General features: G+C 41.9%; 1 protein-coding gene across 6 annotated transcripts in view; it reads right to left on the reverse strand.

Moving 5' to 3' along the window:
- Positions 1-12,707, reverse strand: part of LOC123515594 (putative neural-cadherin 2) — a 394,007-nt gene that overhangs the window by 54,235 nt on the left and 327,065 nt on the right. The window contains exon 1 of one of the 6 annotated variants that reach the window (XM_045274364.1): positions 8,755-9,507. The exons of the other annotated variants lie outside the window; for them this stretch is intronic. Coding sequence (XP_045130299.1) covers positions 8,755-8,803 — 49 coding nt within the window. The 5' untranslated portion in view covers positions 8,804-9,507. Of the gene's footprint in view, positions 1-8,754; positions 9,508-12,707 lie in introns of those variants that run through there. 6 annotated transcript variants of the gene reach the window in all.

Genomic DNA, 12,707 nt, shown 5'->3' on the forward strand with positions numbered 1-12,707 from the left:
TTTCTTTCTATCCTAATTTTTTACGGAGCTCTTAATACAATCAATTCATTAGTCTTTTGGTGTTGTAACAGCAAGGATAGTACGTTAAGGAGAGCCAAGGTGGATCGGGTGTGTATTGAGCGCCTAATTAAAATGAGGGGGAGAACTTTATGAACGGATTGGCACTCTCTCCTCGGACACTGGTGGGGTGTGGACGCGTCACGGTGAGCGAGGGCGACGCCGGTGGATTGAGGCGGACATACGTCTCTGATCAGTTGGGTAACGTGATCAGGGGAGTTCCGTGGTGGTATAAAGTGAGTGGAGGATTCAATATGTGGAGTTGAGTGGTGAAATTAGGTGGGGAGAGTGTTGGGGGTGTCTCGTATTTCTCTGTTGTTTGTTCAGAGTCCCGCGTCACTTTCATTGTCTTTGTTCTAATGTACTTTACTATATTTGAAATATATGTAAAATTGATTTGGAACAGAGTTTTCCTTCAATGAAAATCCCGGCCCGCGTTGTTTACAGTGTGTACTTGATTTATGGGCATGGAATTAACTAAGGTTGTGAATTTGACATAGCTGTGCACACCTCTATGTCATTTCCTCTTATTTCTGTCGACATTGTTAGTCTTTATAAGCAATTCATAAGTCAGATCATGTCAAGATTAGCGAACCCACTCATGGCACGGGACATGATACCACAAATCCACACATATATTTTTACTTGATCTATAGTCATGTCATTCACTGGATTTATATGGATCAGCACTTGGGCAGCTGTACATACACCTCTACAGCACCACATCCCTTCCCTCTCTCAGGTATCCACACACCTTATGGCTTCACCTGAAAATATCCAGAGCTTCACATTTCTCATCGCTTCACGCTAACCAAAGAATTAAAATCCCTATTCTGCACATTTTTGTCTCATTGTTTTCCACATGGATTATAGCAAACACAGGTGGCATTCCGATTTGTCATCTGGGGATTCTGTCGAGCTCCACAAGTGTTGCTTCCACTACTGGCTGGCAAGGAATGTGTTATATCGACAATATGCTAGAAATCGTGTCTTGTTTCACACATTAAACGTTTGGCATCAGTGTCAGTTAAAAAAAAAAGAAAAAAAAAGCTTTGAAATGTTAAGGTCGGCTGGGAGGTATCAGACAGCAGAGAAAGAGAGAGAGAGAGAGAGAGAGAGAGAGAGAGAGAGAGAGAGAGAGAGAGAGAGAGAGAGAGAGAGAGAGAGAGAGAGAATATGTGACGCAAGATAATAAGAAAATAAGGGAAGCTGCAAGAAGCCATCAGGCACACACTTGCGAGTCGCTGCATCAAACATGATCTTCAGTTTCCACCAATCATCCCCATTCATCAATTAGTCTAATCTTCTCTTAACCTCTTCAATACTGGGACATATTTTTACCTTAAGATTTGTGCATTATAAGACCATTTTATTGACATCGAGAAGGGTCTATGGAGCTCAGAAGGTTATTGGCCACAGTTTTCACTATTCCAATCCCTCACATAAGTTTCTGAAGCTGTAGAAAGTCACCAAATAGTCAGCAGAATTAATATGGAAATGCGTCATGGTACTCAAGGGTTTAAAGCTCCATAATGACTCAACACTAACAACCCTATCAAAGTGTCCATTCTATTCATGTACCAGGTTATTAGAGAACAAATTCCTTCATATGCATTTATTCAACTTAAATTGTCAACCTTCAATCCATTATTTCTTGTTCTATTCTGATTATTGATCCCGAGAAATTCACTTACGTCATTCTTGTTGTGTCGCCTATACCACTTAGTCTTCAATCAACCCTTGTTAACTAACACCACGCGATCGATGCCTTTGAAATAATAAAAGCTGGCTTCGGAGACACTTTTAACACACTTGGATCCCTAGAGGCAGTCCGGCGAGATGCCACGTCGAGAGCGACAAGTGACATTTCTGCCTCTCAATTTCCCACTGCTATAGCATGGTTCGTAGACACATTCGGTATTCCTTCGCCAAAATGAAATCCAGGATATCGCGTACTGAAGAGTTTCCTGAATGCTAAAGTACTGGTCCTTGTTTCGGGAAATTAGGAGATGAAGAAGCGCGATTTCTGAGGAGTGTTTCTGAGCCATTTCTGCTTTCATTGACACGTGAAGGAAGGAAATGTAGAGGAGAAATTAACAGGAAACGTAGAAAACAACTGATAGAAATTAATAAAGCAAATTGGAAATAAGGATAAAAATAGAAACTGAAAAAAAAAACAATGTCAGGTGATGAAAATAACAAGAAAACATCTGCAAATAAAAAGAAAATGATGACAGAGTGAACCTATTACAAAAAGTATAAAAATAACCGCCTTTCATTTCACGCTATTATTAGATGACGAGACGTGCTTTCTGACACATTTTTTGACCTACCTGTGCCTTTTTTTTGCCTCGCCTCTCACCTCAACGTTAAAAGTGGGGAAAAAAATAATGCGCACCACACTAAAATATCCCAAAAGTCTGAGAATGATAAGCACAAGGAAGGGAGTATGTCAATATTTGTGAGTCTTGACAGCCGCTATTTTACCCACGGCGCACTGAAGGGGGAGGTAGGGGCTTATGTAAAATTCACCAGCACACAGCGAAGAGCACTCAGACATAGGTGAAGGACAACGGGGGCGGGGGGGAGAGGAGTCTGTTCCCAAGAGGCGAGGTCACGGAGAGAGAGAGAGAGAGAGAGAGAGAGAGAGAGAGAGAGAGAGAGAGAGAGAGAGAGAGAGAGAGAGAGAATTTTTTCATAGGAAACATTTCAGACCTTCGGAAAAAAAATACTTTCTTTCCAGTGTGGTTAGTCGGATTGCGTGGTGGTGGTGGTGGTGGTGGTGGTGTGGTGTAAGGGTAAAAGGCGGCAGCTGTCTTGCCTATGTTGGTCCTCATTACGGATCGAACAATAGACGAAGCTTCATTCAAATTGAATTTCTTTTTCAATTCTCCCCGCTTGGAAATCACTATAATGAAAGTTATAATGAAAATGCATCGTTGAGAATAATTTCCCTTAATTATGTGATATTTGCGAGAAGCAGAGCAGTTGTATTCTTTTATTATAATGGAAAAACAAGAAAAAAAAATTCTGGGCTGTCCCAGTACGACATGGCAGTGAAATGTCTGGGTCATGTAGCCAAAGTCAGGTAAATCAACGCCAGAAAAGGGAAAAGTGCGGGACGGTGTATTGACAGTTTGACGCGGCTCCGACACACGCAAGGGGCAACACTCGTCAAATGAAAATATTCACCAGTATAAAAAAGCATGATCAGTATGCACTTCCGAAATCTGATCTGCATTTTATTTTGGAGGCAGCGCTGCCCACCTGTATTGCATTAAAAAATGAAACGTGTATGCATGAAAGAATATGATGAACTGTTGCAGCTTCAGGGACGCATACATATTTTCACCCCCAAAAAACTGACACGAAAAAATAAAGAATGGGTTATAAAAGAAACACGGCCGAGTAAAAAAAAGAAAAAATAGTGATAGGCCTATTCAATCTTAATGCATTTTTTCCAGAGGCAATCCTTCACTGGTATCTCAAACACGATACAACACACACACACACACACACACACACACACACACACACAAGTGGTAGTTTAAGGTTAAAACAGCAGTTATATAGCTTCTGATTAGCGCCATCCATCCACCCACTAGCGCGCGCAAACACATATATGCGCGCGCATACACACACACACACATACACACACATAGGACCGTTGTATTTGTGGTGGTGTAGTATTAACACCATACCATATCATATCACCCCATTACACCATCACTACACCACACCATCACACCACACCGTACCATATCATACCACCACCCACCACTGTTTCCTCGGCACTTACACAGCGCGACACTACCTGACATGGCCACCCGCGCAGCCCCAGTCCCCGTCCCCGACCCTGCTCCGCCACTGTTACCGGAACAATTCCACGGGGCACAATAAGAGTGATCTTCGGCTTTCCCATGTGTTTCTAGGTGGTTTTATGACTGGGTGGATGAGAAGGTGAAGGAGGTGGAGGGGAGAGGTAGAGAGTAAGGTGGAGGGAAGCGGAGGAGGAGGTAGCCAGCATGTGTGTAAAAAAAAGCATCTCGGCCTTGGGGTACATTTTTTTCTGCTTTATCAATGGAGTTGGCATTGTTTTGATATTTGATGTGTTATTAGCAAAGTATTACAAGTTTAAAGCCATAATACAATCGACTCTAGCTGTGGTTTTATTTCTCGAAAGATATTACTGATTAATCATTGTGAATTATACTTTTTTTCTTATCAGCACGCCTAGGATTGTTTCGATATTTGTTATAAGACTTTAAAAGTATGAGAGACATGATCCAAGTAATGATATCCAAGAATATCTACTCTAACTATTCGTATTTTCAAATTATTTTTCATAACGACAAAATAAAAAATAAATAATCATTAAACGGCGAGGAATTTGTGCTTAGTTTATATGTGTGGAAAGTAAAAATTTTTAGTCTTTAGAATACGTAATACAATATAGTCTGGCTGTGTTTTTTCATCTCGATATTTTAGTGTTTTTGAGGCGCCGTTGCTGAAACATACGGACTTTGATGGACTTTGCTCTTGTTGATCCTGGACCCGGTACGGTTTTTATATATTGGGTGTTTGTTAAAGTATTTGCCGCGTCAGAAAATGTAGTGCATTCCAGTCTGGGCGCCTTCTTTTTTTTATTGATTTTCAAAATGAATTATTTACGTAAATATTAGGCCACAGCGGCACATCACCAGTGCCTTCCCCCAGGTCGGTCCATCATTGTTCACCTACACTCACCCCTGTGTTTCCAGACTCACAGAGTGTAGCAAAGCCAGAATTAACCACGAATATAGATAAATAACCCACAAAGTGCCTTAAATGAGGCAATAGTGATGTCGTGGTTTATATGCCCACTATCATGTCATCGAAGCCAAACACAGACGGTGCCTCCGCCCTCCCAGTGTCTCTCCCTTAATATTTCACTCAATTTCCACGGTTTTCAGGGCACTTCCAGGTTTCCCCACAGTGAAATGAGTAACGTACTATAGGAAGAGGAAGGAATGAGGAATGGAAGTGTGTGAGTGTAGTGTAGTAATAGTAGTAGTAGTAGTAGTAGTAGTAGTCGTTGTTGTTGTTGTTGTTGTTGTTGCTGTTACGGCATATTGTTATCATCAAGAACGTAAATGTGTGTGTGTCGGGAGGGAGGGAGACGGTGGAGTCGTGTTTGGGCTGCCCCGTGTGGGATTGACGACCTGGAAAAAGTGTATTACGAATGCAGAGGCCTATCATGTGTGTGTGTGTGTGTGTGTGTGTGTGTGTGTGTGTGTGTGTGTGTGTGTGTGTGTGTGTGTGTGTGTGTGTGTGTGTGTGTTTAAATGCACTGATATGTAACATCACCTCTGTTTGTTAATGAAATTAATTGTAATTTTATTCGTTCATGTTTCTTAATATTACATGCTGAGAGAGACGAAGCAAGTTACTCAGGCCCCTAGTTCTTCAGGCCCTGGTCACTCCGGCTTCTCCCGCACTGAACCCAAGTCACTCCGGGCTCCCTGTGTGTGCTCGCGTGTATGGCAGTGAATCCGTGACTGTGTTTGAACTCAAGTGCTTTTATGACGCGGACAATAAGATTTTGGTAACAGGGAATATTATTGTTTACAGTGTGACTCATTACCAATTACACTCTACATAACAGTGTATAATGTGAATGTGGCCTCATAATTACATGTAGAAAATCACGGTAACACTCTTTCCTGCCCCGTTACCTCCCACACATGACACCCCCTACACAAACACACAAAGGCATCGGTGAATCAGAGTAGCGTGCTGTGTCTGGAGGGATTTCGAAGCATTAGAGACCAGCCTGGCTCTCTCTCCACCATTCTGTAACAGGAAATCAGGAGTGAGGTGTTCTGCAGCAGCTGTATGGTGGTTTTATTATTTCCGACTGTAAATTCGTTCGTCCAGCGGCAAGGGAGCGCAGGAAAGTCATCAAAGAAAGCGGATGGTACATTAAAAACGGCTACGACTGATGGATATGTAGGTTGTTTAGAAATTTGGAAACCTGGGTGAAATTGCCAGAAGGAATTAAATTAAGGGGAGAGCGAACAAATGGACAGCACTGCAGATACTAAAACGTAAAGAGAATTCGCAAGAGGGGAAGCGAACTGACGGACGGACAGCGGTGTAGCGAGTGAAGGAAAAATAAGCACTGCGAGGAGCGAGGAAACTTGATTAGCCTAAAACGGAAGGGGTTTATTAGATCGGATATATTAATGCGTGGCGTGCAGTCATTACACGCTGAACTGATACCAGATTGCGGAAAGGTTGTCTCGAAGTGTAGACAGAAGCTGAGAGTGTGAGAGCGTACAGGGTAGCGTACAGGGTAAGCGATCCCCTTCCGATCCAGCGATTAATTCACATCAGGATCTCTCGCCTCGGTCGCGGATGGAGGATTACAAGTGCTCCGGGAATGCGTTACAGATGCTCACGGAATTATGCGGTGCGTCCAGACCACTAAAGCCAAGTATAGCATTACGTGTTCTGATGATAATGAGATAAACTATCCTCATATCAACCATTTCACTGCGATAAGTAACAATTCACAGCACTAAGAACAATGTATGAAATCTTTAAAAGCTCGTACAAGAAAGAAAAGGATTGAGAAAAGAATACTTATTGGAATTTCTAGCCCGGATAATGTTTGGAGGTGGCTATAGTAAGTGAGGAAAAGTGAGCCTGACAGTAGTGAAAGTATAAACCTTACACGGAATGAAAGACTACCAATTGCGATAGAGGGAATTCCACATTTAAACCCGATGCTTTCTTAGAATTTCCCTGACTTATGATCTTGAGGTCAAAATAAGAAAGTCAGTGTATTCTCCTTGTATTGTCTTTTGTAGCAATTTCCGTGATGGCCTTAATATGTCACAGAGAATTGAACTCTGATAGGAGCTTCACGGCAAACGATAGTCCGCGTGGTGCACAGCAAGACAAGGTGATCACCGAGGCCTTAGTGGACTTTGCTCAGCCTGGACTGCTCTGTATCTCAATGTAATTTTGATTTGCTTTTAAACCGTGAAATTCTAAACTCTTTTCTTTATAGACTAGCATTTCAGTGACTTTTTACAGTTTTATTTTTCAACCGACATCTTTAGTGAACTCTCCTTTATTATTTTTGTTGCCCTTGAGTCCTCTTACATTAAAAGAGAGAAAGAAAAAAATAAACTATGTTTTTATACAGTGCCTACATAACACGCTGCCTACATTAACTTCTATAGTATATACATTTTATTTAATCTCGCAATGTCCAGGGTCTGCACAGAACAAACAACCCTCTGACATTTATGCTACTCCCCGAGGCAACTTAAAGCCTTCCTGTCAAAGCGAGCCCAACATGAAATAAATATCGAAGTTAATATGCCATGACCGCTGCTGGACTAACACGAAAACAAATCAAAACAACAACAACGTGGTGACTGGAGATTACAGTGTTCATGGCTTATACGCTACTGTTACGCCTCATTTCACTCTGTGTGTGTGTGTGTGTGTGTGTGTGTGTGTGTGTGTGTGTGTGTGTGTGTGTGTGTGTGTGTGTGTGTGTGTGTGTGTGTGTGTGTGTGTGTGTGTGTAAAGATGCAAGAAACTATTCACAAAGGCAGAGGCAGGAGGGAAGAGGAAAACGCGCCTGAAAAAGATGAAAAGAAAAGGGAAACAGTTGGCGAGACGAACGTGATGACCAAAGTAAGGCATTATCGTGCGATGGTGAGAGTCTGCTGCTTCCTGCCTCGCTTCCCTCTCATCCCGGTTTGCCTTCGCACACACATACACACTTCCCCCTCTCCTCCCGCCTCCCGCCTCGCCTCCACACACAAACCTCTCGCCTCTCTTCCCGCCCCACTTCTCGCTTCCGCACACGAGGCTCGGCGCAACAAAAAGGCAAGCAAGACAATGATATTCCTTAAGGGCGTGTGACTCGTGTTTAAGGCGGAATCTCGTGCTGTCTTTAGTGCGAATAACTAATCTTTTTCTTCCCTCTTTTCTTTCCTGCTGTTTACTTCTCTACTTGTCCATATTTATTCATTCCATAGCTATACATGTTCTCATAATGACATACCAGTGTTTAGTCATTTATTTCTAAATTATGGTCACTTTACTGGTTATGGAGTGCTAAAAAGAGGAAATTAGCTTAGTTATTTATTTTGTTTGTCTATGCAAACACTGTTAAGAGATTACAGTAATTAAATAGAAAGCTTAATTATATAAAACGTAATTTTCCTCTAAAGACGGAAATGATTCAGGTTGACTTGAAATGAATTACGTTACTTTTGATGAGAAAATCTGTAAATTAATAAAACATTAATACACATCAATTAAACAAGGTATGTTACATCAGCAATTCTCTCTCTCTCTCTCTCTCTCTCTCTCTCTCTCTCTCTCTCTCTCACGTACACCTGCGCCTCCAAGCTAATTACTTTCCTAACTGTCCTCCTTAATTACGTGCAAACTTGTCTCCCTGGGCGCCTCCTGAGCCTTCCCTGCGCGGGCATAAGCGCGTTACTCCTAATTACTATCAAGATAATTTAAGAGGAAACTACGTTAGACTATTCTAAAGCTGTATGAAGAAAAATGACGCGCCATAAGCAACATGTAAAGCTTTGGGATAAAATACACGGTGTTAGCTAAGTATCTTCTGCCCTTGAATTTATTAATATCATCTTTCTCTATTAATCTCTCTAAGGCACTTACCGAGAAGCGTGTGGTTGGTGATGATTCGTAAGATCTTGGCAGGTTCCATGGTGAGAGGAGACAGACACCACTAGGAGCTGGCGGGTACGAGGGTCTTTATCTTTAGTTCAGGTTCAACAGAGATTGTATTTGACCGTAGTGTTGCCAAAAAACCTGCTTAGTGTTCAGTAATGCACTTCAGATCTCCAAGCACCACCGCGCAGAAAGGATAGCTATCTACACCACAATGAATGGGTGCAAGGATGTCTAGGTTCAACAGAGACAATACTCAGTCGCAGTGTGAAGAAAGTAACGTAGAGCCAAAGTCAGCTGGCAGCACCACTATGCAAGGGTACAAGGGGTACTGTAGGTTCAATAGGTAGTACTTAGCTGTAGTATGACAAAAGATCCGCCTTCTGTCCACTAACGCAAGGAGAGATCAATGCACTACCACACACAGAATAAGTCAGCTGGCAGCACCACTATGGAAGGCTACAAGGCTCTTTACTGTAGCTTCGATAGGTAGCACAGTATGATAAGAGATCCGCCTCTTGTCCACTAACGCAAGGAGAGATCAACGCACTACAGCACACCGAAAAAGTCAGCTAGCAGTACCAATATGAACGGATAGGAGGACTTTTATTTCAGCTTTAGTCTACGTAATACATGGCCGGAGTGTGACATAAGATCCGCCTCGAGTCCAGTACCGCGCGACACCAATAATGTCCACAAAGGATCCACGTCGTCTCCATGAACGCAAAAGTTGATGTTTAAAGCTAAGTTATAATCGTCATTGCATTTACTGTGAGACCCAAAGCCACCTCACCTGAAATCTAATACTGAACTGTCTGATGAATATAGGGACTGGGGACATTGAATGGTAAAACAGGTGATATCAACGAGTTTCCTAACACGTTCTAGTTACAACCCAGAATGTTTACTTGACTACTTTGTGATAAGAGAACAGAAACATACCACCGAACTGTCTGGTAAATGAAGGGATTGTGGAACTTGAGTGAAAAACCAGGTAATACACACGAGTTTTCTTATATATTAGTAACAATCCACAATACACTTGACAGTTGTATGGCAAAAGAACCTCTTCTCGCACCACTGAGCTGTCTGGTAAATAGAGGGACCATGGACAAGTCTCGTCTAATAAAGGACAAGTTCTCTGCTACCCTGTACTTTCTCTGGACTGGAGTGAGAAAGACTCAAGCCACATCAGTGATAACCTTGGCCAAAGCTCCGTCCCGCACCAGATCTAGACGGCAAGCGCAGTACCATCTCGCCACCACTCACACGATCTAGACAGCAAACACTGTACCATCTCGCCACCACTCGCACCGTTCAATTGTTTAAAACTGAACGTGAACTGTTAGTCTTCAGTTTTTGTTGTTTCTCGTATCATTTAGCTTTACCTGTAGATGAATGGAATAGTCCTGTGGAAGTATAAAGTTCTGGTTTGAGATTCCGTATGCATGAAACCCCATGTTACGCTGCGACTAAGTTGACGGCGCTAGGGACAAATATTGGGAAGATGGATGAAAAAGGGAGCATGTCGTGTCCATAATAGATGGAAAAATGGACAGTAAAGGGGAGTTTTGATTCACGTTAAGATGGAATAGGTAGCTTGTCTGGCTGAGAGAAAAGAAATATAAGAATTTCAATATTTTTCTTTTGACCGTGATACGAAAAGTGAAAAAAAAAAAGATGATCCGTTTGGCCAATTAAAAAAAAATATTTAGAAAAACTATACCATGTTGCAAAAATTGAAATAGAAAACGTGCCCGATAAAAAAAGATAAATATTCGTCTGCTTTTCTTTATATTATGAGAGAAAAGTGAAATGACAAATGTGTCAAGCTTACAGGAAAGAATAAAACATTTCAATAGAAGTAAATTTTGTTCCCAGTTAGGAAAAATGAATAGTAACATGTCTGACGGATGGAAACAGGAAAGATTGCCTTGTATTACTGATTTGACGTACAAGTTACAAAATGCAAAGCGAGAAACATTTCCAGCCATAGATAGAAAAGAGAAAACCACAAAAAAATACAGGATAGACATTTAAATCTCTCTCTCTCTCTCTCTCTCTCTCTCTCTCTCTCTCTCTCTCTCTCTCTCTCTCTCTCTCTCTCTCTCTCTCTCTCTCTCTCTCTCTCTCTCTCTCTCTCTCTCTCTCTCTCTCCCTCTCTCCGTCTTTTAAATGTTTGATGAAATATACGTTTAATAATTGGAGATTCAAAGCTATACATAGTATATATATTTTTTCCAGCTTAGAAATAAAATGCTAGATCCTGAAAGGTGTTAATTCCATTCTATATATTTTTTTTTTCGTTCAAATGGAAGTACGTCCTACGTTTTCCGAAAATTCTTCACAACGAGCAATTCATTAATACTTCAGTGCAACAATTTTTCATTTGAATTTTCTTAATTCCTCGACGCAATAACTTTTCATCTAAATATTTCCTAATACCTTAATACAACAACTTTTAACTTCAATATTCCTGACTTCTCATTGTAAGTAATATTCAGTTCAACATCCCTCCTACAGACATCACCACGCGACGGATGTTGTGATGATGTTTTCTTTACATTAACTCTTTGCTGTGTCTTCGAGGCTAATAATAATGGTGATATTGGTAATGAATGAAACGTCCACTTATTGAAGGTGCTCATAGTGTGGTGGTGGTGGTGGTGGTGGTGGTGGTGGTGGTGGTGGTGGTGATGGTGGTGGTGGTGAGGCTAGGAATGTGTGTCGAATAGTGAGGAGAAATACAAAGGAATATACAAAGGAAGACAAATAGCAACATACCTTGGAGTTCTTACTCTGACTACTAATAAGAGAGACAGGATGACAGAGGAGGAGGAGGAGAAGGAGGAGGAGGAGGAGGAGGAGGAGGAGGAGGAGGAGGAGGAGGAGAAAGGAGAGGAAGAGGAAAAGGAAGAGGAGGAGGAGTGATGGAAATAATGATGATGATGCGAAGAACGATGCAAATGGTAAAGTTTGAAGTCAATATCTCTCTCTCTCTCTCTCTCTCTCTCTCTCTCTCTCTCTCTCTCTCTCTCTCTCTCTCTCACCCCTCGCCAACCCTCCTAAACAAAGCAGCCAATTCCAGCTCTAAAATCTAAATCATCCTCTATAGAAGTGAACTGGCAATTATCGTCTGTCTGTCTGCCTAACGGTGAAGGGGGGCCCACCACCATCACCACCACTAACATACACTTTTTTTTCCCACATTTTCTAACCTATTCTCACTTTCCCCTATTTTTCCCCCTACTTATCCCTCTTATTGCCTCTATTTCCGTTTTTTCCTGCTTTTGCCTCCCCTTCTGTGTTTTCCGAGGGTTGGGTTTGTACTTCCCTTCACTCTTATTATTTTCTTTTTTTTTTTTTTTCGTTGGGGAGGCTCGCTGGTGTGAATCATATTTGTTTACCTTCCTTAATGAGGGTGATTTCAGGAGGCCCAGGTAAATTTATGCAAATGGAGAGACGTTCCAGTAATTCGTTTTCTTTTTACAGCGGCCATGAGTGAATGCAGATGCGTTATTTTTTTTCGTTTTTTTTTTTTTTTATGACAATGGAGGTTCATCTCTCTCTCTCTCTCTCTCTCTCTCTCTCTCTCTCTCTCTCTCTCTCTCAGCGTCCCTCCTCTTTTTTATTTATTTGTTTATTTATTTCACGGGACGTTGTTTATATTTATATATTCATTTTTCCGTGACGGTACGGCGATGCTCCTACCGCGACCTGTCACACACACACACACACACACACACACACACACACACACACGCGAAGTGTAGTGGTTAGCACGCTCGACTCACAATCAGGAGGGCCGGGTTCGAGTCCCGGTGCGGCGAGGCAAATGGGCAAGCCTCTTAATGTGTGGCCCCTGTTCACCTAGCAGTAAATAGGTACAGGATGTAACTCGAGGGGTTGTGGCCTCGCTTTCCCGGTGTGTGGAGTGTGTT

This window comes from Portunus trituberculatus, chromosome 39, assembly GCF_017591435.1.
Source record: "Portunus trituberculatus isolate SZX2019 chromosome 39, ASM1759143v1, whole genome shotgun sequence".
Taxonomy (NCBI): domain Eukaryota; kingdom Metazoa; phylum Arthropoda; class Malacostraca; order Decapoda; family Portunidae; genus Portunus; species Portunus trituberculatus.